Source organism: Salmo salar, chromosome 21 (genome assembly GCF_965601325.2).
Source record: "Salmo salar chromosome 21, fSalSal1, whole genome shotgun sequence".
In the NCBI taxonomy this organism is placed as follows: Eukaryota; Metazoa; Chordata; class Actinopteri; order Salmoniformes; family Salmonidae; genus Salmo; species Salmo salar.
Genome location: NC_138311.1, coordinates 29,306,935 through 29,333,856, shown reverse-complemented (window position 1 = coordinate 29,333,856; position 26,922 = coordinate 29,306,935). Strand labels below are relative to the sequence as shown.

General features: G+C 43.4%; 2 protein-coding genes across 4 annotated transcripts; both read left to right on the top strand.

The window, feature by feature from the left end:
- The first annotated feature begins 1,365 nt into the window (after window positions 1-1,365).
- Window positions 1,366-24,976, top strand: LOC106582119 (putative G-protein coupled receptor 156). Of its 3 annotated transcripts, XM_045704635.2 has the most exons (9): window positions 1,366-1,705; window positions 8,298-8,450; window positions 20,045-20,172; window positions 20,658-20,793; window positions 20,881-20,991; window positions 21,090-21,311; window positions 21,444-21,680; window positions 22,111-22,269; window positions 22,590-24,976. In XM_045704635.2, exons 2-9 carry the CDS (start codon window positions 8,334-8,336, stop codon window positions 24,069-24,071), a joined length of 2,592 nt encoding a protein of 863 aa, XP_045560591.1. In that variant the 5' UTR covers window positions 1,366-1,705; window positions 8,298-8,333; the 3' UTR covers window positions 24,072-24,976. The 3 variants fall into 3 exon arrangements, with proteins under 3 accessions (XP_045560591.1, XP_045560592.1, XP_045560593.1); XM_045704636.2 differs by lacking the exons at window positions 20,045-20,172; window positions 20,658-20,793; window positions 20,881-20,991; ... (2 more) ...; window positions 22,111-22,269; window positions 22,590-24,976 and adding an exon at window positions 17,982-19,802 and having other exon boundaries at window positions 1,367-1,705; XM_045704637.2 differs by lacking the exons at window positions 1,366-1,705; window positions 8,298-8,450; window positions 20,045-20,172; ... (4 more) ...; window positions 22,111-22,269; window positions 22,590-24,976 and adding exons at window positions 17,333-17,495; window positions 17,982-19,802.
- Window positions 14,632-17,090, top strand: LOC145862574 (E3 ubiquitin-protein ligase TRIM39). Its single transcript, XM_082967089.1, has 2 exons — window positions 14,632-15,077; window positions 15,302-17,090. The coding sequence occupies exon 2, from the start codon at window positions 15,304-15,306 to the stop codon at window positions 16,837-16,839; it is 1,536 nt and encodes a 511-aa protein (XP_082823215.1). The 5' UTR covers window positions 14,632-15,077; window positions 15,302-15,303; the 3' UTR covers window positions 16,840-17,090.
- Window positions 24,977-26,922: the final 1,946 nt, after the last annotated feature.

Here is a 26,922-nt window from a genome sequence, read left to right as displayed (position 1 = left end):
ATACAGAGCATTTGTCTTCAAATGTTGATATTTGGTTGTGTTGACAACCAAACACAATTCAACATCACTAAATATAATTACATTTGAAATCAACCAGAGCTTGAAAGCCTAGGCCTATTTTATGGTTTATTTTTTGTTTAATTCTGTGTTGAACTGAAACAATAGCTGATGACTTTGCAAATGCTATATTTACATTTAAGTAATTTAGCAGACACTCTTATCCAGAGCAACTAGGGTTAAGAGCCTTGCTGAACGGCACATTGTACATATTCAACATATGTTATACAAGGTTTGTCTATTTAGACATTTGGTTACCATGATGACATAATCCTGTGGTTGAAATTTCAAGTCAAAATACGTTGACAAATTACGCTAAAACAACATTGATTCAACCAGTTTGTGCCCACTGGGATGTTGTCTCTCTGCAAAACAATATGCGCCCGGAAGCACAGGAAGGCCAGGAAAATTGTTAAAGACTCCAGCCACCCAAGCCATAGACTGTTTTCTCTGCTTCCGCAAGGCAAGCGGTACTGGAGCAAGTCGGACACCAACAGGCTCCTGAACAGCTTCTATCCCCAATCCTGAACAGCTTCTATCCCCTAGCCATAAGACTGCTAAATAGCTAATAAAATGGCTACACGGACTATCTGCATTGACCCTTCTATTTAATTTTTACACTGTCGCTATGCCCACTTACACACTCACTCTATTCACACTCCCCTTACAGAAAAACCACATAATTTCACATGTGTAGTTTCATGTTATCACATGTTGCTTTACATGTTGTCACATGTTATCACATTAACTTCACATAAGATCACATGTGATCACATGAAAACATGTGTTTTTGGAACACTACATGTGATCACGTTAAATTCATGTGGTTTTTTCATAAGGGTCTACACACTCACTCACACTTACAGTCAAACACCCTCAAACAAACAAACACACGCACGCACGCGCGCACACACACACACACACACACAATCATTTTATAAGGTGCTGCTGCTCCGTTTATTATATCCTGATGCCAAGTCACCTTAGCCCTATACATATTTAATCCTATCATTCCAGTATCCCAGTATATTGTAAATATGGTATTGGCACCCAGGAACTGACCCTGTATATACTGTACCTTACTTACTGTACTTTTTCTTGTTCTTATTTCTATTTCTCGTGTATTTTTGTTCTACTTTACTTTGTATTACATGTTTATAGTACTACTGATATTGATTAATGCATTGTTAGGAAAGAGCAAGCAAGAAAGGCATTTCACTGTATTTGTGTAAATAAAAGCTTGAAACTTCCGCAGCGCGCTACCCGCTAATTAATTACAGCGAAACACACACACACACACACACACACACACACACACACCTTTCCCTCAATCTCCCACTCTCTCACACTCTATCTACCCTGCTCATGAAAACTTGTTGCAGACTATACTTTTTCTCCCTGACACCAGGAAACATTTTGGGATAGGCCTACTTTGGAGAGTTCTCAGTTGTCATAAAAAGGATTATTATTCTTCTGGTTGGATTTTTGGAAGGGATTCACTATAGGTCCCAGTCGTGGAGTTAAATTTCCGGGACAGTTTGTTTCACTTCGTGAGACTCCAGCGATGGTGCGAGGACAGCGGCTAAGCGGAGGGACTCTCCGCGCACCCCTCTGACATCCCTCACCGGTTATTTAGGTGCTCCGTCAGGTTGGTCTGCTGTTGTGTTTAGTCGTTTCTCAGAGACCTCTGTTCATATGATTGATGCGGTATTATCGTGAGGAGGAATCATAGCCCTTTAACGCCGAAATTAGCTGCTATTCTGTGGGATCGTGCTATTGCTATTTCAAAATCCCGACACAGACGTGTTAATACAATAACGATTGATTAAGATGTGCGTTAAAATGACATATTTTGAAAATGAAAAGTGATTTTAAATGTTTTTCATGATAACCTATGATAAACCACTGCATGTGAAAGAAAGTAGACAATGCCATTCATTGAGTTAGTAGGCTTTTGAGAGTGAAAGTTAGGACTTGAACCCTGTAGGTTATAGTCAAGTTCAATTTGTTCTTTTGATTCATTGTTTTTAGTTGAGATTTAAATATGTTTTGGCAAGAAAGACAAAGCAGTCAGTTTGAAAACATGCTTATGTTCAAGCAGTTTAAACTACAACACATTTAGGCTTTTATTTAAAGTTTAATAGGGGAGACAAGGGATGAATGTAACACAAGACAGCTGTAACACTTTCAATATCTCCAAGCAGAAACGAGTGATGTAACTGCACATGCATGTCAAGAAGGAAAGTTATACACCAAAGTAGGAAAATAATAATTGGCAAAAATCTCATAGAAGAGAAAGTTATAGGGATAATTCTTAATAAGAGCCTCATATGGAGTGTGCACCATGTGGCTAGTATACTATGTCTAGCCACTGGCTTGAGGCAAGGGCAAGCTATGCCAATAACTGCATTCTTACACTTGATTTGATCATCTTAGAATAAATTGCTAAACGGATTACAGTGCGAGGTGGAATGTTTCAATATTGCCCCTGCAGAACACTGGCTGCGCTTTGTCCAGCTTTGCTAACCGCATGCAGTTCACCCGCTGCTCCCCGTGCCACCCCTCTAATCTTAAAAGGGAAAGAGGGGATTGGGCCAGGCAAACTGACAGGGACAATGAATGGATTAAAAACAATTGAAAGTGGTACTGGGTGGACAAAAGGAGGCTCAAAGCCACAGGGTTACACCTATCCGTGACAATCCTACTGGTAATTGGTCCCTGACTGATCTTGATACCACATAATCTCTCAGGTGAACGGAGTAGATAGTGAGGCCACAAGTGAAAGAAAATAGGCTAACTATAAGCTTTTACAGTAAAGTTGTCTTCTCCGCCTAAGGCCACAGGAAGCTCAGAAATGATTTGTGGTTAAGGCCACATGAGTTTAAAGGACACATGTAGAGACAAACACACATTATAACCATCATGCACTGTCAAAACATGTCCGTCAAACTGCTGCGGGGCCAGGAACAGGCCTCATGCTCGGTGCTCACACCGACCCCTGTGGCTAAGTGTTGACTGACCTTTGTTGGCACACGTTTCAATGTGGTTGAAACCGGTGGAGAGGATTTTGAAAAAAATGCGTAAACGCCTCTCTAGTCCGGTTGTGCCTGCAGGAATCCGTAAAGCTGTGATCTAAACTGGGAAAATTACGAAAGGATACGAGGAAGGACACTACAGACATTTCCCAGACCCCCAGAAAAGAAACGGAAGAAGTCATTGTTCATTTTGACAAGACAATTACAACTCGTGTCATCCTAACAGGCCTACGTACGACTTAATTAAATAGCTATTACTGAAGATTTTCTCCAGAAAAGATACATATGCTGTTTGATATAAGGTATGGGTGTTTGTAGGCCTGCAGGCTTTAGTAGCATTATAGTAACTTGTGTCTTAAACTGGTAGCTTCTCGGAGTTGTTGACTAGCGAGGAAGCATCTAAATGGTGATCATCCTTGTTTAACCACTGAGATTGAAAAACAAAGACCTAGGATTAAGACCAATCAAAGGCACACCATAGTGAAAGTGCTCTGTCATCAGCCTGCGACTGCTTATACTGTGAGACGGTTACAGCCCTGGGGATATCTTAGTCAGCCCACAGACAGTGACATGGTGTGACACACACACACACACACACACACACACACACACACACACACACACACACACACACACACACACACACACACACACACACACACACACACACACACACACACTACTACTGGGCACACATAAACACATTCATTTAGACCCAGGTAAAGAAGGGCAGACAGACAGACAAGCGAACGGACAAACAGACTTAAATACCCACCCCTTCGTAAGCTCTCTATACACAAAATATGACAGACAGACGTACATATACATGTAGCTCATGAGACAGTGTGGTTATTAAAATGGTAATGTAGAAGACAGATCGAAACATTGTATGATGTCATGGTCGATCGTACATAATTATATCAGCGACATGTCAGTGCAACCCATTGCCTAACGACTCAAACAGAACTTTTCCACTGCTCTATCGTTCGCTACATACTTCAGTCTGAGACTGCCATCATTGAAGTCGTTTGTGGTGATGTCAGAATAAGAGGTGTTGTACAAAACAAAGTCATCAGCGATTGGATCATCTCTAACCAATCAGAGTATCAAAGCCAATGACACATTTTCAAAAAAACGGCCGCTTTACTCACAAGTGTTCTGGCTCGGCCCAACCCAAAGGTTTCTAGGACCAATCAGACGGTCTAAAATTGATTTTCGTTCTAGTAATCGTCAGGGAGGTACTCAGATCCAGACTCATTGCGGAGAAGAAACTAACGGACGTGTGGCTGTTGCGTAGCATTTGGCCGGAGCAAGGAGTTTGGGTAGCCAGGCAATGCAACCCAGATGCAACCTCATAAAAATGCACAATATAAACCTATAGTGCTTCTAGGTGCTGTATATTGTGATTTATGTATGGATTTGTTGTTTATTTGTCAGGGACTAAACAGCTCACTTATATGCAGACCCACTGGCTTACACTGTAAGTTACCTGTCAAGCTCATTAACATCTGTGGTTTCCAGGCAGGTCACAAAAGCTCTGATCAACTCAACATTCTATGCAATACCTATAATCTCACTCAGATTGTCAACAGTGTAACTAGGTTGAATATAAAATATCCTCTGAAATCCTCTTTGATTGATTTGATCTTAACCAATACTCCTCATCGTTTTAATGCTTCTGGTATTTTTGCAAATGACATAAGTGATCACTGTGCTATTGCCTGTGTGAGAGATGGTAAAATTCCTAAGAAATCTCCACGTGTCATTACGAAAAGAAACTGGAAGCGGTTTAACATTCAAGGTTTTTTACATGATGTATCTTGCATCGAATGGAATAGAATGGCATTAATTCCTGATGTTGAACTAGCCTTTTCTTACTTCCACAACGCATTCCAGGATGTATGCAATAGGCATGCCCCTTTTAAAAAATTCAGGATTAAGGGCAGAGAGAACCCTTGGTTTACTAAGGAACTTACAAAAATCATAAGGGAATTAAATGCTATGTGGGCTAATGCAAGAGGGACTGGTTTGGCAGATGATTGGATGGCTTTTAAACGTCTTCGAAATATGGGTGTGGCTATGATCCGTAAATTGAAAGCAGACCACTACCTGAAATCTACTTCACATAATTTAAATAATCCACCCAAATTCTAGCAAATAGTGAAAGATTTGGAGTGCAAAAAAGATACACAGCTTCCCAAACAATTGTTGGTAGACACACAGATTGTAACTGAGAGAACCTCCATTCTGAAAGCCTTGAATCAGCATTTTTTAGATGCAGGCAGTTTATTTGAAAAGGTCAAAGGTATAATTGAGCCCCCTATGAATTTACCTGACACCCCTGTGCACTCCTTCACCAGGTTCTCCTTTTCATCCTTCTCTGTTTCAGAAGTGTGTAAAGCCCTGAAATAAATTTATGAAAAAATATCCCCTGGCCCTGATGAACTAGATCCCTGCTTCCTACACCTAGCTGCAGACATTATTGCTCCCCCTTAACATGTATTTTTAACCTCACGCTTGATGTTAAGGAAATCCCCAAGTTATGGAAATCTGCTTTTGTACTGCCTCTCCTGAAAGGTGGAGAACCTTTGCTACTTGACAACTATCGACCCATATCAAAATTGTCTGTACTGTCTAAGGTACTGGAGTCCTTAGTTAGTAGGCAGCTAAAGGCCTACTTCCAAGAAAACAACATCTTAAATGGAATGCAACCAGGTTTTAGGTCTGGCCACAGCACTGTTTCAGCAACATTGAAGGTTTTAAATGACATCCACTGTGCTCTAGATAAGAAGTTACATTGTGTGTCTGTCTTTATTGATTTGTCAAAGGCTTTTGACACCATGGACCATGCTGTGTTAGTGCAAAGGTTAAAATGTTGTGGAATTACTGGTCATGCTCTAGATTGGTTTATAAATTACCTGGTTGTAAATCTGAGTCCATAGAGGTGTGCTCAGGTGTTCCGCAAGGTTCTATTTTGGGCCCACTGTTGTTCATTTTGTATATCAACAACATTGGGGATCTTATTGAAACAGCGGGTGTTCATTTTTATGCAGATGATACTGTTCTTTATTCAAGTGGTAGTAGTTTATTTTTAGCTTTTGAAAATGCCCAAAGAGCATTTAACATCATACAACAGAATCTGTATGATTTAAAGCTGGTTCTAAATTTGGGTAAAACAAAATGCATGGTATTTTCAAATGCCAGGCATGTTACTAATCATGTCATTGCTACATTGGCTGGACATACTATAGAGCAAGTTAAAGTGTACAAAGATTTGGGTGTGTGGGTTGATGATAAGCTGAGCTTCACTGTGCATGTAGAGAACTTGATAAGGAAGCTCAAGCTGAGAATAGGTTTTTATTACCGGCATAAAGCTTGTTTTTCTTTTGAGGCCAGGAAGGAGCTGGTACGATGTACATTACTGGCGCTTTTAGATTTTAGTGATGTTACATATATGCAGGCCTCAACCACTACCCTGAGAGCACTTGATTCAGTATATCATGCAGCCCTCAGGTTCATTACAATTCAAAATCATCTAACACATCATTGTGATCTCTACAGCGCTGTTGGCTGGTCGTCATTGACCTTGCGTAGGCTAAACACTGGTATACACTGATTTATAAGGCCATGTTGGGTCAAATTTGATCGATGTATATATCATAGAAGAGTGTAATTGTCTTTAGGCCAGCTGTTTTTAGTCAAGACTCATGTTTGTTACGTAAAATGTTTTTGTTGTACTTTATGTGTGTTTATAGTTTTGTTTATTGTTGTGTTAGTGTATGTAAGTTGTTTTGTCTGAAACGTTGTTCCCCCTGCTGCTATTGGACCAGGTCTCTCTTGGAAAAGATATGTTATCTCAATGAGAAAAACCTGTATAAATAAAGGTTAAATCAAATTTAAAAAAACTAACAAAGAACATTATGATATTACAGTGAAATTGGTACACAATGAATACACTTAATATACTCTCTCTCTCTCTCTCTCTCTCTCTCTCTCTCTCTCTCACACTCTCACTTATTAATTCACTCACTCACTCACTCACTCACTCACTCACTCACTCACTCACTCACTCACTCACTCACTCACTCACTCACTCACTCACTCACTCACTCACTCACTCACTCACTCACTCACTCACTCACTCACTCACTCACACACTCACTCACACACACACACACACACACACACACACACACACACACACACACATTTTGTTCTTCTATCCTCGTGGGGACCTAAATTGATTTCCATTCAAAATCCTATTTTCCCTAACCCTAAACCTAACCTTAACCTCATCCCTAACCTTAATACTAAACCTAAACCTAACCTCTTACCCTAATTCTAACCCTAAGCTTAAAATATTCTTTGTCCTCATGGAGATGTCGTAAATGTCCCCATGAGGGAGACTATTCCTTGTTTTACTATCTTTGTGGGGACTTTGGGGGATTTTAGGTTCCCACAAGCATAGAAGAACCAACCAACCAACCAACCACCCACACACACACACACACACACACACACACTAAATCTAGATGATTTGGTCTGAAGTGTGGTCATGTATTGTGTTGTTCAGCTCTGTGCTGTCTTGTAGAGACTGAGGACAAGCAGAAGCTTGCAAGCTTCCTCTCAAATTGGCCAGATCCTGTGCTCTTTTGGGTTTGGTCAAACCTCGCTGTAGCCTTCTATGCATTGTCTTTCCCTGTAGCTTTCTTGCAGTTTCTGTGGGAATTGTTTGTCCAATCTGCCCTTATTAAACTTAGTCACGAGACTGGAATAGTTGTGTCATTTTTCTGTCACACTGATATATGAATCTTATGTTTTTATATTTTCCCCACTCCAAGTTCACTGTCTTGTGTTTTCCATGAGCAGTGTCACAGGCCCCTGCTAAAACCACTTCTGTTCACTGGGAATATTTGTAATGGCGCCACCCTGTGGTGAGTGCTGAACAGTGATCCTGTATTCTGTGGTGTGAATAGGAGAGACTTGGGTATAGTTGTTCTATCTAGACTTCTGCATTCCTGTATATTAAAACAATGTGGTGTTGGTGGGAGAATGGGAATAGAGAAAGAGAGTTTGTGTGTAATAATACACATGTAAGCGTGGTATTAAATATATGTCTGTATTTCTCCCCTCAGTGTATAAGTATCTGTATGTAGTATTGTAGTGTGCAGAGATAGTTCATGACAACTGTATCTTATTCTTCAGGATGTGTGTGTGAGGGCTGACGGTGTGGGTCTAGCCATGGAGCCAGAGTTGAACTGCAGCTCTCACTGTGACTCCGGACTCTGCCTCATCCACCCTGGAGTCAATACACAGGAGGACCTGGAGATACTGCAGAGACTATGTACCCTCAGCACGGTAAAGTAAACATGTAAACATGCACACATGCACACACATGCACGCAGGTTCAGGGTTCAGGGTCAGGTTTTGCATCGTCCCGCAACAAGCCATTGTTTACAGACAGATGGCTTGTTGCAGAAGCTTCCGTAGCCTGGCGTCCTTTATCAACTTGGGGGGACCGAGTGGCACAACGGTCTAAGGCCGTGACCGGGAGTCCCAGCGTCATCCAGGTTAGGGGAGGGTTTGGCCGGGGTAGGCCGTCATTGTAAATAATCATTTCTTCTTAACTGACTTGCCTAGTTAAATAAAGGTTAAATAAACAAATGAAATAAACCTTGGTTTGGTTTCAACAAAATAACATTTCCTGCCACCAGAGGCATATCCATTACGTCTAGGAACAATGCTTACTATTCGTCGGGTTGAACGTGTCCTTAAAACACGTTTTTATCCAGGGTCTGCTATTTTTTACCTGTGGGCTGCAATTGTAGTCCATTCCAGACTACACAGTTACGCGAGAGTAAGCTACCACGTAATCTCTCGTATCAATAAGTAACTTTCCACACACCTAGTTCCTCTTTACCCTTCCTTGACCCCGAACACACACATTCCTTATACATGTAATCAATAATATTCCCTCCTTTTTGAATAGTAACTCCATACTGTTCAACATTATACAAACTTATACAAAATGACTTATAAATGAACAGAAGAGAAAACATGATTAATATTCTCAATTGATTTGTATGTTTACACCTCCAAGACTTATGGCCTCTGACTATGTAGTCTTCTTCCATGGCTTATGGCCCTGGTCTCAAACTTATAATTATACTATATACACTCTCACCCCCCCCCCCCCCACACCTCCCTATCTGCCATTACCCCTCCTGTTATACTATAATAATGAAAATGAATTTCAGCTGGAGCTTGTGACTTTCTCTTCCTCCTTCGGGTTCCTAAGAGAGTGATAGCAAAAGTCTTGAAATGAACAAGAAAACACAAAATATGACAAGTATTAGTAATGCGTTAAGCTATGCATAAAATGTATGGCAATAACCGAAGTTTGATAACATGACGATTCCCACTCTCCCTTAGCCTGACTCTAGACCTTTGGGATACTATTCTGCTGGGGTCCACAAAAATGAAGGCTCTGTACATCTCATGATAATAGGCAGACTTCCCCCGTCAGGCTGCAGGTTTACAGGAGGTGTTCCCACGCGATGTCATCATCACTTTGCCCTCTGTTTTCCCAGACAAGTCCTACCCCCTCCTGAGTCTAGTATGTACAATGAATCTCTGTGGCTAGGCAGGTGGTGTTATCGTCCCATCCCGAGTCCTGAACCTTTGGTACTCCTCCACACATCTCCCGGTCTTCTTATCACTAGGTAGTATAAATTCTTGCACATAGCCTCAGTCCATTGTACATTTTCCGGACTCATACACAAAGAGTTATTTGAGAATAAGCAACCCATTCATACTCAAGTGAATATCATGATGCAAAACATAGAGAGAATACAATAATATAAAACAGGGAAGCTATAAGTGTCACGCCCTGACCTGAGAGAGGGTTTGTTTCTCTATGTGGTTAGGGCAGGGTGTAGGGTGGGCATTCTATGTTTTTGTATTTCTTTGTTTTGGGCCGAGTATGGTTCCTAATCAGAGGCAGCTGTCTATCGTTGTCTCTGATTAAGAATCATACTTAGGCAGCCTTTTCCCCACCTGTGTTTGTGGGTTATTGTTATTTCTGTGCGTGTACGGCATAGTGCGTTACGTTTCTTCCTGCGTACCTGTTTATTGTTTTGTTTTCGGTTTCCTTATATAAAGATGTGGAATTACCGGCACGCTGCGCCTTGGCTCCTTTATGACAGGGAATTTGAAGACAGCACTCGTGACAATAAGACCTATTATAAGGCAATAGTTCACAATATATAGTATTATCTCTATCATATGACTCCTATCTCACCCTTATGGAAACATTCTGTCTCAGAGACAGGCCCCCTTTGTACTTTGCCTCCGGCCACAAATACATTTGCACATAGATCATTCCATCTAACCCATAACACATTGATCACTACTGCTAGGCCACTTATGTAGTTATAAACATACTAAATTGTGCTCAAGTCAATTAGTCAGTCTCCAACAGTCCATCAAGTGGAACAGTGATCACCCCCCTCCCTCCCGGCTCTCATTTGTCTGGCGTCTCTTCATTTTCATCTTTGGATAGCTTTACAGTTCATACTCCCAATGGCACACATGTAACTCATGCCTGTCAAAGTGGATGGCCCTTGATAATGTCCCCGATTTCAATATCTGGGGAATAATCTGATTTTCCCAAGCAGACGAAGCACACGAATGTCTCACCACCAACGTTTACGGTCCATTCTGTCTTGTCCATTTCTGTCTTGACCATTTTCCAACCAGTACACCAGCAGCATGAGATAAGTTTGGACATGATCTCTCTCCATGCTCACTCCACATGGACGGTCTCAGGAATCATGCTGCGCTCCTGAGAGAAAAGGCATTGATAGCTTCGACTGGATGCTGTACACCGTTTGCTGGCTCGGACTCATGTCTCAGGTAGAGGTGGTGGAGGATAGGGTCATAGTGAACACCATTGTCACCATTTCTTCAGCCGGTTAGAGTGGGTAAGGCTCACACTGTTCTCGGTCGAATGATCCCTTCCATGCATCTAGATACAGACTGGGGTCGCTATCACCATAACCTTGAGAGAGGACAGACCAGAACAACAGTTTAGGGCATTTCTGATTCAGGAAATCCAGACAAACTATTCACTGTATGACTAATTATTACATTCCCAATTTTCTTAATATAAATGTCTAAGACAAATGTCAATGAGAATAACAACATACTGTTTTGCAAATTGGCTTATCATATTGCCGATCTCACCGCAGAGTTACAGGGTCAGGGAGTTAGAGGGGTAACCTTTAGAGAGAATTCCTGACCATACAGCAGACTCAATCTGGTGAGATTTGTATTGAAGCAAAGACAAAAACAAAACAAACAAAACAACAACAGCAATACACTTCTTCATATTTACCAACATGTACATATTATACTTAAATCTCAGGGTGATCACGCCTCACCAGAAAGTCAGAACAGAGGTCACCATTAAGTGAGTCTGTTCTTTCCCTTTTCTTTCCCTGTATTTCAGACTAATTATTTAAAGAAAGTTCAAACATTCTGTGTACCAGGTTTGTATTGGGTTTTTCAGTACATTTCTAATGTACTCGCCACCGAGTCTAACGATTAACTTCAGTACATGACTGGTCTCTCTTTTTCCCTATAATTTTGCGTAACCACCTCACTACAATGCCCTTCTTGCTCATGAACTAACATTTAAAAGGTAATTTTAGGTTTGGTAACCCCAATGCTGGCACTTGACACAATTGCTTTTTTAAAACTCTACAATTATAATTGTTTCCAATATTAACTACACTCTAATTTCTCGCAAGGACCCCTCCTCCCTTTTGTCAATTCTGTAAAGCTATTTCAGAATAAGATGGAATGAAGTGTCAAACGAAATTAAAAACCCCAATGTTTTTCTAAGCTTGCGAGGACTGTTTGGCCGTGCCAATTGTCATTTGTTACCTTTTATAATCCATTGCCCTTGCATTTTGCAAAGATTATCCAAACCCCAAATCGGTTCTACCACAGCTACCATAAATAATGAGCCCGGTATTGTTACTGGACCCATTGTACACAGCATGGGTAGTAATTGCATAGCTTTAGATTCTGTCCCTGTTACTCCACTGAACATAATGTTTTTTCGCCATACATTTTGCCAATTTGACGACCTCACAGAGGCCAAATAAACCTATGCGTTACTCCCAACTCCGGCCGCTTTCAGGAGTGCTTCCTGTTGCTCACCAGTCAGTGAAGAAAATGTCTGCACAGCCGCACTTACCCTGCAATAGCCGTTTTGATGGTGGGTTTCATCCCTGCCAGCAAAGCGGAGGTACAAATTCCCGCATCTTGATTCAAATGATCTGCTAGTGCCAGATTACTGCGCAATACATCTTCCATCCTATCAACGTACTCACGTACCCAGTCCTTTTGATGCTGAGTACATCTGCTAGTTTTGGTTCTATTGGTTTTGCTTTTCTGTTGATAGAACGCTGACATCAAAATGCCAGTTTATTGAGATTTTTATTTTGTATTTTATGTCATTGTGCCAACTCACAATAGCATCTTTGAATTCTTTATTGGATTGGAATTTTCTGTCAGCAGGGAAGCTGACCAATTTCATCAATTTTGCAAAAAATGCCCCATATTCAAGCCGAATTGGTAGATTGCTCATGCGTCTCTTTCAGCTCCTCTATGGGTTTTTTAAAGGGAGGATCGGGGCCGTCGGTCACCATTTCAATAGTTATTATTCTGGCGCTGTTACGTGGAGTGGAACAGGGAAACCCAAGAGCAGACTCAGACGAGGAGACTCGGATGAAGTAACTAAGGTTTTTATTGAAACACAGGGGGAAGATGGAGTGCAGGCCAGGGGAAGCTCGGGCGGGTTGCAGGAAACCAGGTGCGGAGGCTGAGGTTGGAGCGAGAGGGATTGAGACAGGGTAAGCAGGTCCTGAGGGGAATCCAAGGGAGCAGCAGAGTGGGGAATCCAGGGCAAAGTAGCAGGATGAGGAGATGTGAGACTGGAGACAGGGACCAGAGTCAGAGCGGGCAGAACTGTAGCGGAGCGGAAAACTGTGTCAGGCAAGGAAAACAGGCACAACAGGATAACAGGATCTAAATAGTAACAAACGGCTACAAACGTAGACTGACTGAGCAGAGATTATGATCTGGCAGTGTGGAAGTGGCAGGACTGAGTATTTGTAGAGGTCTTGATTATGGAACAGGTTGCAGCTGGTGGGGATCTGCTCTGACTCCAGCACACCTGTCTCTGCCCACACAATCACACACACAGAGAGAGAGGGAGAGGGAGAAGGAGAGAGCACTGGGGGAGTGGCGGCTGGTCAAGGAGACACAGGATGAGCAGTTGAGGTCGTGGCAGGAGCAGATGTAACAGACGCTTCTCCCGACGGTGTCTAGGGTGTTTAGATTTCCTCACCCACGGCTCTAATACACAACAATTTAAACTATTTTTCCAGGTAGTGATACCCACTTCCCGGAGAATACTTACAGTATAGGTGCTTAATAATTTGGTCACCGAACCTGATACCTTGTTTTAAAAATGATACTGAAGCGTCTGACATTTTACTACTGGAGAATACAGGAGACCTAATGCCTTATACCAGTGTCACGCCTCAAATATCACTGTTGTTGACAACACACACAAAATTACTCAGTTGTCCTCCTATTTCAACATAATCTGTCACGGTTCCCCGCCCCAGTAAGGCATTAAACCAACCTCTCTCCTTATTGTTACTGCTAATACACACAAATCACTTTAAAACAACGTTCTAATATCCCTTTGCTTTTCCAACCATGGATGAGGCTATAGGAAACCTTCTATCACCATCCACATTCCCACTCACTGACAATGTTTCATCTTTAAGCACAGATATCCTCGGATACCTCCTATTCTCCACCGAATGCACTTCCTGCCTTTGTTCTTCTACATGGACTACTTTTCTACAATCTATCATACAAGCATGCCAATTTCTCCATACACTATGCAGGTAATAACAAATGATTAAACAGACATGTCATAGGGATGGCCACTTCCCCCGACCCTCCTAAGGGACTTCCACCCCCTAGTCTAATCTTCTGGTGGACAGAGTGCCTAGTCGAACATTCTGGTGGCTAAACCCCCCTAGGGGCCCCAGCCCCTAGGTCTATCAGTAGTACATACAGTGGGTCTACTGAATAAACTCAGGCTTTCCAGATCTGTATCCTTTCATTTGTATTAGAATCTCACCTCCCCAAGATGTCAGAATGAGTAGTAACAGGTAGGATCTTTACCTACCTTGTTTTTAGGTTCCGGCTCCTGTTCCACTGATTTGGACTCTCCAGTTCAACTATACATCTTGGTTAATCCTGCCAACATTGGCAACTGTTAGGGTCTGTACAAACAGAGTAAAAACTCACGGATGACTAGAAAAAGCTCAAACCAAGTTTATTCAACCACTGGGTCATACAGCTGCAAAGACAACATACAAGTCACACAAGCACATCTTTATTCCTTCCAAATATGCGGAGTCATCTCCTATCATCTCCTATCTAAGATAGACACTCCTTCTCTGTATATAGGCAGAAACAGAGTAGGTTCCTCTTACTGGTATTGTCATGGCCATGGCTAAGACTAGGACCCTCATGGGCGTGGAAATGTGCATGTGTGTGAGATAGGACTATAATCAGATGGTCTTTGGGGTGGACCCCTGTGGCCCCCCTCCCAGCAGTGTCTTCTCTCTTCATCTGTTGACCTTAATGTTTTGTACACTCAGTGTAGGAAGATCTGCTCCTTTAAGAGATGGAGAAGAAAGCTCAAAGTCTTTCAATATGGTGCTGGGAGGAGCCTGTTTCTGAAATGAAACTAAACAGCAGAGCTGAATGTTGAAGACCTGAAGACACTTTCTCCTTATACATTTTTCTGAACACTTGCCAGTCCCCTGAACTCAGTCTTACTTTGGGATTCAAGAGAAAAAAAAGATAATTCAACAACACACATCATCTCAGGTAAGAAGAGATAGAGAAAATCTTAGAATTTTTGTATTTTATCGTAGCTTCTCTTGTTTGTAGTGTATGTTTGAAGTTTATTTTTGTTAAAGAGTATGTTTAGAAACGATAGCATTCAAGAATTGAAAAGAAAATACATAAGCATAATTCTGGTATGAATGCCAAGATAACACAGATTGTTGATTCATTCAGGAAAGTTGGTTTCACTTTCTGTTTGTTCCCAGGCATGGCATCAGCTAACAATCCACAGTCTGAAATGCAGTTAATATGCAGTATCTGTGAGGAGGTGCTCAAGAAACCAGTCACAACCCCATGTGGGCACAACTTCTGCATGGATTGTATCAGAGAATACTGGAAAAGCAATGTCCTGTGCCAGTGTCCACAGTGCAAGGAGAAATTCCTTAACATATACGAGCTAAAAGTCAATACTCAATTATCTAAAATGGTTGATGAGTTCTGGAATCCATTCGTGGTAAATAACACAAGCCCCCAGGACCAATGCCTGGACCATTCTAGAGAGGTGTCCCATGATATCTGTGTTGGGAGGGAGGTTAAGGCTGTGAATTCTTCTTTTGAGGCCTCTTACTGTGAGACTCCCCTGGAGCCCAATCAGAGAGTCGCAAACTTGAGGAGACAACAGCATGTAGAGAATCCTGAAGAACATATGTGTGAGAGGCATGGGAGATGTCTAGAGTTCAAGACCGACTACAATACCCACAACACTGTCCCTCTTGAAGTGGAAACCAGAAAGAATAATGTACAGTTAGGAAAGGCTGAAGTGCAGCAGATGATTCAGGGCAGACAGCAGAAAGTTATTGAGATCAGAAATAGACTACAATCTAGCGGAATAAATGCAGAGCAAGAGGTAGAGAACAGTTGTCAGATCTTTAGAGCTTTAATGCGCTCCATTGAAAGAAGCGAGGCTGAACTCATTGAGGTGATTTCAGAAAAGCAAAAGGAAACCAAAAGGCTGGCTGAAGGGCTCATTAAAGAGCTGGAGCAGGAAATCACTGACCTAAAACTCCTCCAGAGCTCACCATCCCTGTGCACCTCTCCACCCACCAAGGACTGGTCTGAGATCAGGGTTCAGAGTGTTGAGAATGTCGGCATGGTGAGGAAAGCTGTGAAGAGAGCTGGCTCTCAGTTTGAAGACGCACTGAAGAGTGAATTGAAGGGGTTGTGGGAGGCTGAGCTCAAGGTTATTCAGCAGTGGTCAGTGGATGTAACTCTGGACCCTGATACAGCTCATCCCAATCTCACTCTTTCTGAAGATGTGAAACAACTTAGACATCCCGGTAGACGACAAAACTACCCTGGCAATCCAAAGAGGTTCTTCTATGTTGCCAGCATCCTGGGAAAGGAGGGCTTCTCCTCAGGAAGATTCTACTACGAGGTGCAGGTGAAGGGAAATACTCTCTGGAGTGTAGGAGTGGCCAGAGAGTCCATTAAAAGAACGATTCATACAGCAAAGCCTGAGAATGGACTCTGGACTATCCAGCTGGGGAAAGGGAACGTCTACAGGGCCTGCACCACTGACCCTACCACCCTCTCCCTGAGTGAGAAGCCCCAGAAGGTGGGGGTCTATGTGGACTATGAAGATGGTGAGGTCTCCTTTTACAATGCCCAGGCCAGGTCTCATATCTACTCGTTTACCGATTGTTCCTTCACTGAGAAACTTTACCCGTACTTCAACCTTGGGGTTTGTGGCATTGACAAAATGTCAGCACCGTTGATCATCTCTCATGTGAGCCAATCAGATTGAGATTTAACTTGTATTGATTACATTCTAAAGAAAACTGAAAATTCCATGCATTGATTTATATTGAATATTTAGAGAGGTATATATTGTATCTTACCAGGAAATCTAGAATCCCATTTGCTGGGCTGTATTGTGATGTCCTTTACGATTGTATGATGACATACTGAAAATGCAGCTCATTACTAATCCTGCCCCAATATGTCTCTGTATCTAATTTATGTGGAAATATTAAATTGAATCCTCTTTGCATTGAACTGATCTGAAATGTGCATACTTTTTTCAATGGCTTTGTTATTTGGGCAGGTCCTCAGTAAATCTTCTGGGCTACAGCACAATAAAAGCTTTGTGAACTCCTACATAATATGAACAGGAAGTGTGAATGTATTAGATGCATGGCAACCATAGTACATGGTTCAGCTGAGAGATTCCTGTCATGTTAAGGGTTAATTCAGCCATGTACTGTACCTTTAAGAGCAGCTGCATTTCAGCTTAGCAGTAAGGGACCGGGACAAGCCATGGTAATGTCACCTTCTAAAATGAGACTAAACTAGAGAACTTTGTGCTTTAGCATGACAAAATTCCCTCACAAATCTCTCTACACAGCCTAATAGAGTACAAAATATATCGTCTTTGACATTGCTGTTCTTCTGAATACAGAGGTGAGTAGAGGTTCTTTCATTTGTGCTGTGTTGTCTGTTACGTTAGGTTGTTTATTCAAGTTTCAACACCTGTCCCTCCCAGCCCAGTTATAAATATAATCAAGGGGAAGAATACAGTTATATATATTTAAAAAAAAAATGTATTACATTACTTTTAATGTGTATACAGTAGGCTTGATTTAGAGACAGATTGAATTTGACATGTGAGGATGTCATCACTGTCCCTTTTAATTTCTTTATCTGTTAGGCTGTATTAGACTTTTCATCATATGTTTATAAATGCATATTTCTGAATGAAATATAAAATCATATGATTGGTACCATTGGTTACATGTATTGAGAAAGCTATTTGGGTGTGCTGTAACTGCATAGAGCTTGGTGGTCTACTGTAAGCTAGAAAAAAACATTCCAGTAAAGAAATTCCAAGGTCGAGAGCCAACTGATTCCATGAAGTCCCATGTGGTTTATTTTTGGATCTCTTCCCAGACCCAGACATGGCTTCCGCCAGCAGCCTGCTGTCCGAGGAGCAGTTCCTGTGCCCCATCTGTCTAGACGTGTTCACCAGCCCAATCACCACCCCGTGTGGACACAACTTCTGCAAGGACTGCATACATGGCTACTGGCATGTCACCAGCCCGTGCCAGTGTCCCATGTGTAAGCAGAAATTCGGCAGAAGACCTGAGCTCAAAGTCAATACTTTCATAGCTGAGATGGCCGATCAGTTCAGAAGGTCAGTTGAAATTAGGGCTACTGCTACTAGTACACAGGACCAACCCCAAGCAGCCCAACCTGGAGAAGTGCCCTGTGACGTCTGCACTGGGAGGAAAATCAAGGCCTTGAAGTCCTGCCTGGAGTGTCTGGCCTCTTACTGTGAGACTCACCTAGATCCTCACCATATACTGGCCACCTTCAAGAAACACAATCTGATTGAGCCTGTGATTAACATAGAGGACAGAGTGTGTAAGCGGCACCAGAAAATTCTGGAGCTGTTCTGTAGAAGTGACCAGACGTACATGTGTCAGGTTTGCACTGAGAAAAGACATAAGAGACACAATGTTGTCCCTTTGGAGGAAGAAAGCAGAGAGAGGAGGGCTCAGCTGGGGAATATGGAAGATGTAATGCAGCAGATGATTCAGGGTCGACTGCAGAAAGTGAAGGAGATCAAACACACAGTACAATCAGGCAAAGAAAATGCAGAGAGAGAGATTAGGGAGAGCTTGCAGGTCTTCACTGCTCTGGTGCGCTCCATTCAGAGAAGCCAGGCTGAGCTCATTGAGGTGATTGAAGAGAAGCAGAAAGCAGCAGAGAGGCGGGCTGAAGGGCTCATTAAAGAGCTGGAGCAGGAAATCACTGAGCTAAAGAGGAGAAGCACTGGGGTGAAGCAGCTCTCACTCACTGAGGACCACCTCCACCTCATCCATAGCTTCCCATCCCTGTGCACCCCTCCACCCGCCAAGGACTGGTCCGAAATCAGAGTTCAAAGTGTTGTGTACGTAGGAACAGTGAGAAGAGCTGTGAGGAGAGCTGGATCCCAGTTTGAGGAGACACTGAAGAATGAAGTGAAAAGATTATGTGAAACAGAACTTACAAGAACTCAGCAGTGTGCCGTGGATGTGACCCTTGACCCTGATACAGCTCACCCTAAACTTATCCTCTCTGACAACGGTAAACAAGTGGCCCACGGCAATACAGCGCTGAACCTCCCTGACAACCCCGAGAGGTTTTACCCTGGTATCAGTGTCCTGGGGAGGGATGGCTTCTCCTCAGGGAGGTTCTACTACGAGGTGCAGGTGAAGGGGAAGACAGAGTGGGACATAGGAGTGGGGAGAGAGTCTGTCAACAAGAAAGGAGGGAATACCCTAAACCCTGAACATGGCTACTGGACAGTAGGCCTGAGGAACAGGACTGAGTACTGGGCTCTGTCGACCCCTCCTGTCCCCCTGCCACTGGTCGATAAGCCCCAGAGGGTGGGGGTGTACGTGGACTGGGAAGGGGGGCAGGTGTCCTTTTACGATGTGGATTCCAGATCTCATATCTACTCGTTCACCGGTTACATCTTCGCAGAAAGACTCTATGCATACTTCAACCCCCGAAAGAATAACGGTGGGGTCAACTCAGCACCATTGGTGATCTCTCCTGTCAGTGACGTTACCTCCTCACCTTAACCTTTCACCTATCACCTCTTCTTAAAATAGGACACTGTGTTGTGTCAGTTTTATTTGTTAAAGAAGCTTGTGCCAAAATATATTTTCTCTATCTCTTGTATTGTGTGGTTGATTTAATAAAGATATAATTAATATTAATAAAGGTTCATAAAAGTTGTCTGTATGCAATATATTTATGAGGCGATACAAAGAAACCACCAGGTTGAAGGTTTTGGGCCTACTCCAATCATTCCAGAATGCAAATGATAGCAACCAAAACACATACAATACTCTTAACATGATCAACACATACACAAACACACAAACACAAAGTTACTGTATTTACTCAAGTGTTTCCCATTAGTGTAGATATTCTAATTGAAATGTGATTGACATCTACTGTAGATGGGAGTGGAGCTGCAGAGGCAGTCTCTCTCCCCAGTGCTCTGTGCAGTGGTCTGGACTATTCTCTCCTGTGGCATCCTGCTGGCATTCTGCTTCCTGCTCTTTACCCTGCGCTTCAAGAACAACAGGTATACACATAGACACACTACAGTGCCTTCAGAAAGTATTCAACTCCCTTGACTTTTTCCACATTTTGTTGCGTTACATATATATATATATATATATATTTAAATAAAATACGTTTTTGCTCAAAACTTTGGGGGCAAAATAAAATCCCCTGAGGGCCGAATTTGGCTTTGTGTCGCCTATTGGGAACCCTGCTGTACAGGCTTCCTTCTTTTCACTCTGTCATTCAGCTTCATGTTTAATTAATTATAAAAAAAATCTAAAAACTAAATTCCACTTTGACATTATGGGATATTGTGTGTAGATTAGTGTCCACAAAAATCGGAATTTAATACATTTTAAATTCAGGCTGTAGCACAACAAAATGTGGAAAAAGTCAATACTTTGAATACGTTCTGAAAGCACTATAAAAGCATATATACATGCTCAAATCGATACACAGACGTGAACATTCTAACTTTTGTGTTTGTTCCTCTCTCTGTCTCAGGATAGTGAAGATGTCTAGTCCTAACCTCAATGTGCTGACTCTGTGTGGGAGTGTCCTCACCTACAGCAGTGGATTCCTATTCGCTTTTGAGGAACGCGCCCACCTACAAGGGGGAGGAGTGAGAGCTATACTACAGGTAAGAACACACACACACACATTGCTCTAACGGTGCCGTGCTGTGTGATATTATGGGATGTCCTGATGTTATTGTGGTGTATCCTAGGCCAGGATCTGGATGTTTTGTATCGGCAGCACTCTGGTATTTGGGCCCATCCTGGGGAAAACATGGCGGCTGTACAGAGTATTCACCCAACGCGTACCTGACAAGAGAGTGGTAAGCAGGCTGCTGCTCTCACTGTCTCTCTGGTTGAAGTGTGTAGTAGAGTAGGTGTGTTGCACGGTGTATTACTGAACTCTATGTGCGTGTTTCAGATCATCAGAGACATCCAGTTGATGGGCTTGGTAGCTCTGTTGATTCTGCTGGACCTGCTGGTTCTGACCGCCTGGAGTCTAACCGACCCGGTCAAATGTGCACTGTCCATTGGGGCTATGGTCAAGGTGGTGGAGAGGGAATTGTCCTACTCTCTGTCTCAGCTGGACTCCTGTTCCTCTCTCTATTCAGACCTGTGGGTTATCCTCCTCGCTGTGATGAAGGTAAAGCATACAACTGGGAGAAAGGCTCAGATAAACATGAGAGCACATTATAGCTGTTTCCTCTGAGTTTGTGTTGGTTTGTCATAGTAAACATGTCATGAACGTTATGTGGTTATGTTGCGTTCTCTCCAGGGTAGCCTGCTCCTGTATGGGACCTACCTGGCCGGTCTGACCAGCAACGTCAGCCTCCCTCCGGTCAACCAGTCCCCCACCATCATGACCGCGGTCAGCCTGGTCACCCTGTCCACGGCGGTGGCGGTCCCAGTGTCGCGGTTCCTGCAGGCCTGGCCTAACGTGGTCTATAGCGTGGTAGCTGGAGCCATCTTCATCTGTACCCTCGCCACCAACTGTATGCTGTTTGTACCTCAGGTGAGAGAGACAGTTAGCACACATCACAAAAAGACGGACAGAGCAGAAACCCCTATCATTTATGACAGGCCCAATTCGAGTGGCTACATGAGTGTTTCCCATACCTCACCGTAGTGTGTGTGTGTTAACAAGGCTGTGTGACTCATACAAAGACACACATTGATCCATGAGTCAACACGCTACAGCCTCCGCCAACAAGTTAATGACTCCCCATAAGTAACTGGTGGTGAGCTGATGCTATGATACAGGAATGCATCCTGGACAGAAAGAAAGGAAGTACTTGAACAATGAGCAACACACACACCTGGAGATTCAAGGGTATGCTCAAAGACTGGCACATTTGTCTGACAGTTATCTGACTATCCATCACAATCCCCCTCTTCCTCTCCCCTCTTTCCCCTTTCCACCCCTCTTGGTCCCCTCTTCCCAGTTAACCCAGTGGCGTCGGTTTGAGGAGGAGCACAACAACCTTAGCCAGATGGCGAAGTACTTCAGCAGCCCCAGTAAGAGTGTCCACTCTGTCTACAGCCAGGATGAAGTCTACTATCTACTGGGGGAGAACAACTCTATGAAGAGGCTCCTCAATGAGGTAGTCAGTGTGTAGGCTATGTATTATTTTAACCCTCACTCGCCCTCTAATGGTTATAAAAGGTAGTGAAATACTCTCCTTACTGACTAAAATGGTCCCTACATGGTCCTGTACTCAGAATAATCTCTGTGACCCCTCAACACTATAGTATATACCTAAACTTGTTTACTTTGTATTCTGAATACCCTCCTACTCATCACTAACTTCACCTATAACCTTTAACCCGGCACCAATCTTTAGGTTAACCTTTAACCTGACTCTTGTTGTTGATGTTTTTTGTTTTGAAGGGGATTTAAAAGTTTGTTGTTGTCATTTGGCAGAAGAATGCTGTAATTGACAGTCTGCAGGAGCAGGTGAACAACGCCAAAGACAAGCTATTGCGCCTCATGTCCAATACCCACCCCCACGAGGACCAGGAAATGGACTCTTCCACCACCAACCTCCACTCTTCCTCCACCCAGACCACAGTGGTGCCGTCCGACTGCTCTCCAATTCCCCTGCCACAGAGAGACGTAGCAGAACCTACCCTCTCTTCTCCTCCCTTCTCTCCACCTCCTCTGTCTGCTCCTCCCACTACATCTGCTCTCTGTACACCTCCTTCTGAATCGACCTCTGCTCCTCTCTCTTCTCCTCCCCCTCCTGCCCTCTCTTTCTCCCCAGGGGATTGGGTGAATGTTAAACCGTGCAGTGTAGAGTTTGGCCCATACATCCAGGGTGCAGGGATGGAGACAGAGGCAGGGGGGCGTAAGGTTGAGGGGACTGTGTCCCAGCAGCAGTGTGGAGAGGAAAGGTCTCACCTCCCAGTCTCCCCTCAGCCCTCTGTTTCTTTCAAGACAGGAGTCAGAACACCAGGGGAGATGGGAGGGACACAAACCACACCCTCCTGTCAGTCAAACTATGTCATTTCCTCATCCACTCTCCCCCCGGTGGGTTTGGCCCCTGCTCAGTCGGAACTGTCAGGTTGCCATGGCGATACCACATCGCCGTGGATGGCAGGTGTCAGGCAGGCAGGGTTTGTGAGCAGTGAGCAGCTGCAGGAGATACTCCAGGAACTGAGCGTGGACACTGTCATGGAAACGGCCCTCCGCTCACCAAATCACAGCAGGGGGTTCAGGAGACCCTCTCAGCCCTCCTCGACCAATCCCTCTGTCCTCTCTCCTCTCTCCCTCTGCACTCCTCATTCCCCCAATCTCCCTCTCCTCTTCCGCTACCCCAGTATCTCCCCCTACGTAATGAGGAAACGCAGACCTCCATTCCATTCCCCCAGAGGGGGGCCTCCGCCCTGTTACTACCCAGGCTCCGAGCCTCCTGGTTGGGGAAGGAGGAGGGACACGGGGCTCTCACAACCAGACAAGCACTCCTCAAAAACACAACCTCTGCTCAATCCTGTCGCCACAGAGACTAATCATCTCTGCCCCGACGACAGTGATGGAGAAGAAGGGGTAGAGGCGTGGCATAGGGTAACAAACAGGTGCGGGAGGCGCGGCTCAAGGTGGGAGCACCGGCCACCACCCCTTCGAAAATGCCCTCCAGATGGTTACGGGGGGGGTGAGGGAGGGCCAGGCAGAGAACATGGCAGGGACTCGTATGGTTACTGGGACTCAGACTCCAGCAGCTTGGCTGACTACTCCTACTACCATCGTCCCTACTGCGACGCCTGCCTGCAACACGGCTCCTACCCCTCCAGCGACAGCTCCTCCTCAGACTCCTCGGACAGTGAGTATGGCGGCTTCACCAGTCTCTGCCGCTCCACACATCCGGAGGTCAACTTCAAGGAGGACCTCAAACCGACCTTCGTATGAGCCTGTCTGGAACCTAGACTGAACCGGTGCTGCGGAAGAATCGTTTAAGTCAAACTGTGTTGTAATTTACTTTCAATGGCCAGTTCACGGCAGAACATTTGAGTTTACACACTGTTGTAACACTATTTAGAAGTGGTAAATTGAGCAGGAACTAATGCTAGAAAAGCTTGCCTTGTACCCATCCAAGATGGCTAATTTGAAGGCAAAACATCTGATTTTGAATTCAACAATGTATCTTCCTTATCTATGTGTGGAGTACGAGTACCCTAGCAACACATTACCTCACAGCAATCACATTACAGGCTTTTTAATTGGTTGCAAGTGCTTTAGAAATGGGACCAAGATGGAGTGTGTTGTTCAAGGGGTCGAGTTTGCTGTATGATGATTGGGTTCTGATTTTAATTTATTGACTTTGTCTTTAACTTATTGCACTGACTGCCATTGTCTCTAGGTCATGTTAAATAAAATGTATATTTGTAGCTAAATAAGATACAATATTTAGATCATATAGATTGTTGCATGTTACAAAAAAACACTGGATTTTATTGATCTGTTACCACCTCTTTTAATTCCCCCTACATTGAATAGAGCCCACCAGGGATGGAGTGCAGCGTCACCATTGTAAAGAATACTATTATAACCATTTTGTTTGAGTTTTTATGATCTTTATGCTTTTGTTTACCTTTTTATACATCAAAATCCCTCAATGCACTACGTTGGTAATGTTATTAATTTGAGTGTTATGTGTGTGTGAGTGCGTGCGTGCGTGCGTGTGTGTGGTGTGCATGTGTGTGTGCACAATGTACTGTATTCATTGCATTTTAATTGGAAGCTCTGCCTCCAATTCTATCAATTGTAATTCTCTGTGTGCTGATTGATTATTAAATTACCTATTGGCCTTTGCCCTCCGGTCCCCTCTGGTCCCAATTCACCCAGTCTGCCTGTAGATTACTTCTGTCTCCCTCTTCTGGCTCTCAATGCTTCTCATAAGAGGATGCAACTCTATTCATTTTCAGAATGAATGAGTTTATGTAATTAGATGTTTTTCTCTGGTGTTAATGATACAGTATGTACTGAAGACGCAGGGAGTCAGAAAGCAGGTGCAGTCGGTGAGTTTAATAGGAACGAACATAGAGTGAATACAAAAACCGGAGTAGCGTCTGAACATGTAAACAAACAATACTGCCTGATGGGTGATACAACGGGGGAGCGGGAGTAGACGTGACACAGTAACTGCATAGTATAAAAGCTGATTTGCTACTGTGTATTGTACCTTTTAGACTTTTGTAAGCGCTCTAAACTCATAAATCCAATGCTAAACAGTGAAAATGCCACCATAAGACTGTTCCCTGTTGGATTATTTGGCACTGAACTAGCTCATAAGACCATTAAGAATTAATAAATAACATTCTTTATGTTGCATAATTCCCTTATAGCACCAACCTGAGATAGACAAAAGAAGAGCAAAACATTTTGAGAAGTAGTGCTTTTTCTCCCCCATTCAATCATCTCTCGCCTTTCTTTCCTTAAGGCTCTTTCATCCCAGTTTGTCTTTAACACACTGATTTGTGTGTGTGTGTATGTGTGTGTGTGTGTGTGTGTGTGTGTGTGTGTGTGTGTGTGTGTGTGTGTGTGTGTGTGTGTGTGTGTGTGTGTGGTGTGTGTGTGTGTGTGTGTGTGTGTGTGTGCGCTCCAGCGCCCCGGGAAGTGTTTGCTTAAAGAGAAAGCAGCATCTCCCATTATTTCTGCACTACTGCCTCTGTTTCTGATGCTGGTCTTCTTTATCCTGCGTCATCACTGCTGAAAGACCACCCCGGGAAAAAACTCCCTTTGATACAGCATCCTCAGATGAACATAAATTACATAAAAGAGTACAAATAAACAGCACATAAGCCCCTTTAACTTAGACAGCAGATGACTTGAGTAGGGTTCTCCTGTGGAGCAACCATCAAGGATGACTCATTTCTATCCTTCTAGACGGTTTTATGTTCAAGATCACATATTGTGTATAATAGTGTACCAATCATGGTGACCTGGGCTCTACAGCCTTAATGAGGATAAGTATAATGTGTGTGTGTGTGTGTGTGGCTTCACATACTTTAGGCCTACTAATGTAATGACATTGTAATGACATAATAATAGCCAATGATCCCTTACCCTCCAACTACACACACACACACACACACACACAATGACAAACATTATGTGTGGAAATCAATACCCACAGCTGGAAAATCTGCACACCCAGTCAGAGAGAGATGCAGAGAGGGAGGGAGATACAGTGTGTGTGTGTGTGTGTGTGTGTGTGGGTGTGTGTGTGTGTGTGTGTGTGTGTGTGTGTGTGTGTGTGTGTGTGTGTGTGTGTCTGTGTGTTTCTGCAGGTGGCCCAGTCAGACCCAGAGCAGGTCTAATTGCTGTGTGTGAGTGTTGTCTTTTATCGGCATAATTACTGCTGTTTAATCTTTCCTCTGGCTGGCACACACACACGCTCGCACACACACACATATTAGAGAAATGTTTTAGTATCAACTGAGAGTAAAATGGAACCACTCTCATTTGACTGTCATGGGTTGTGTTTAAAAGTATCAGTTGTTGCCTACCTCATGCTATTGGGTAGATTACAAGAGTTGACATAGCAACAGTGAGGGAGATCTTTTACGTTGGCCCAACCAGTCATGTCATCTTGCGAAAACGGGGAGGAAGGAGCACCCTTCTCAAATCCAACAGTAATCTGCACCTGCTCGGTCATTTTGTCAACAATGCAGCATGGTGAATCCTCCAGAAACATAAAACATATGTTTTCCATCAAATAATGTTAGCATTTTCTAACTAGTTTTCATTGGGAAGGAAG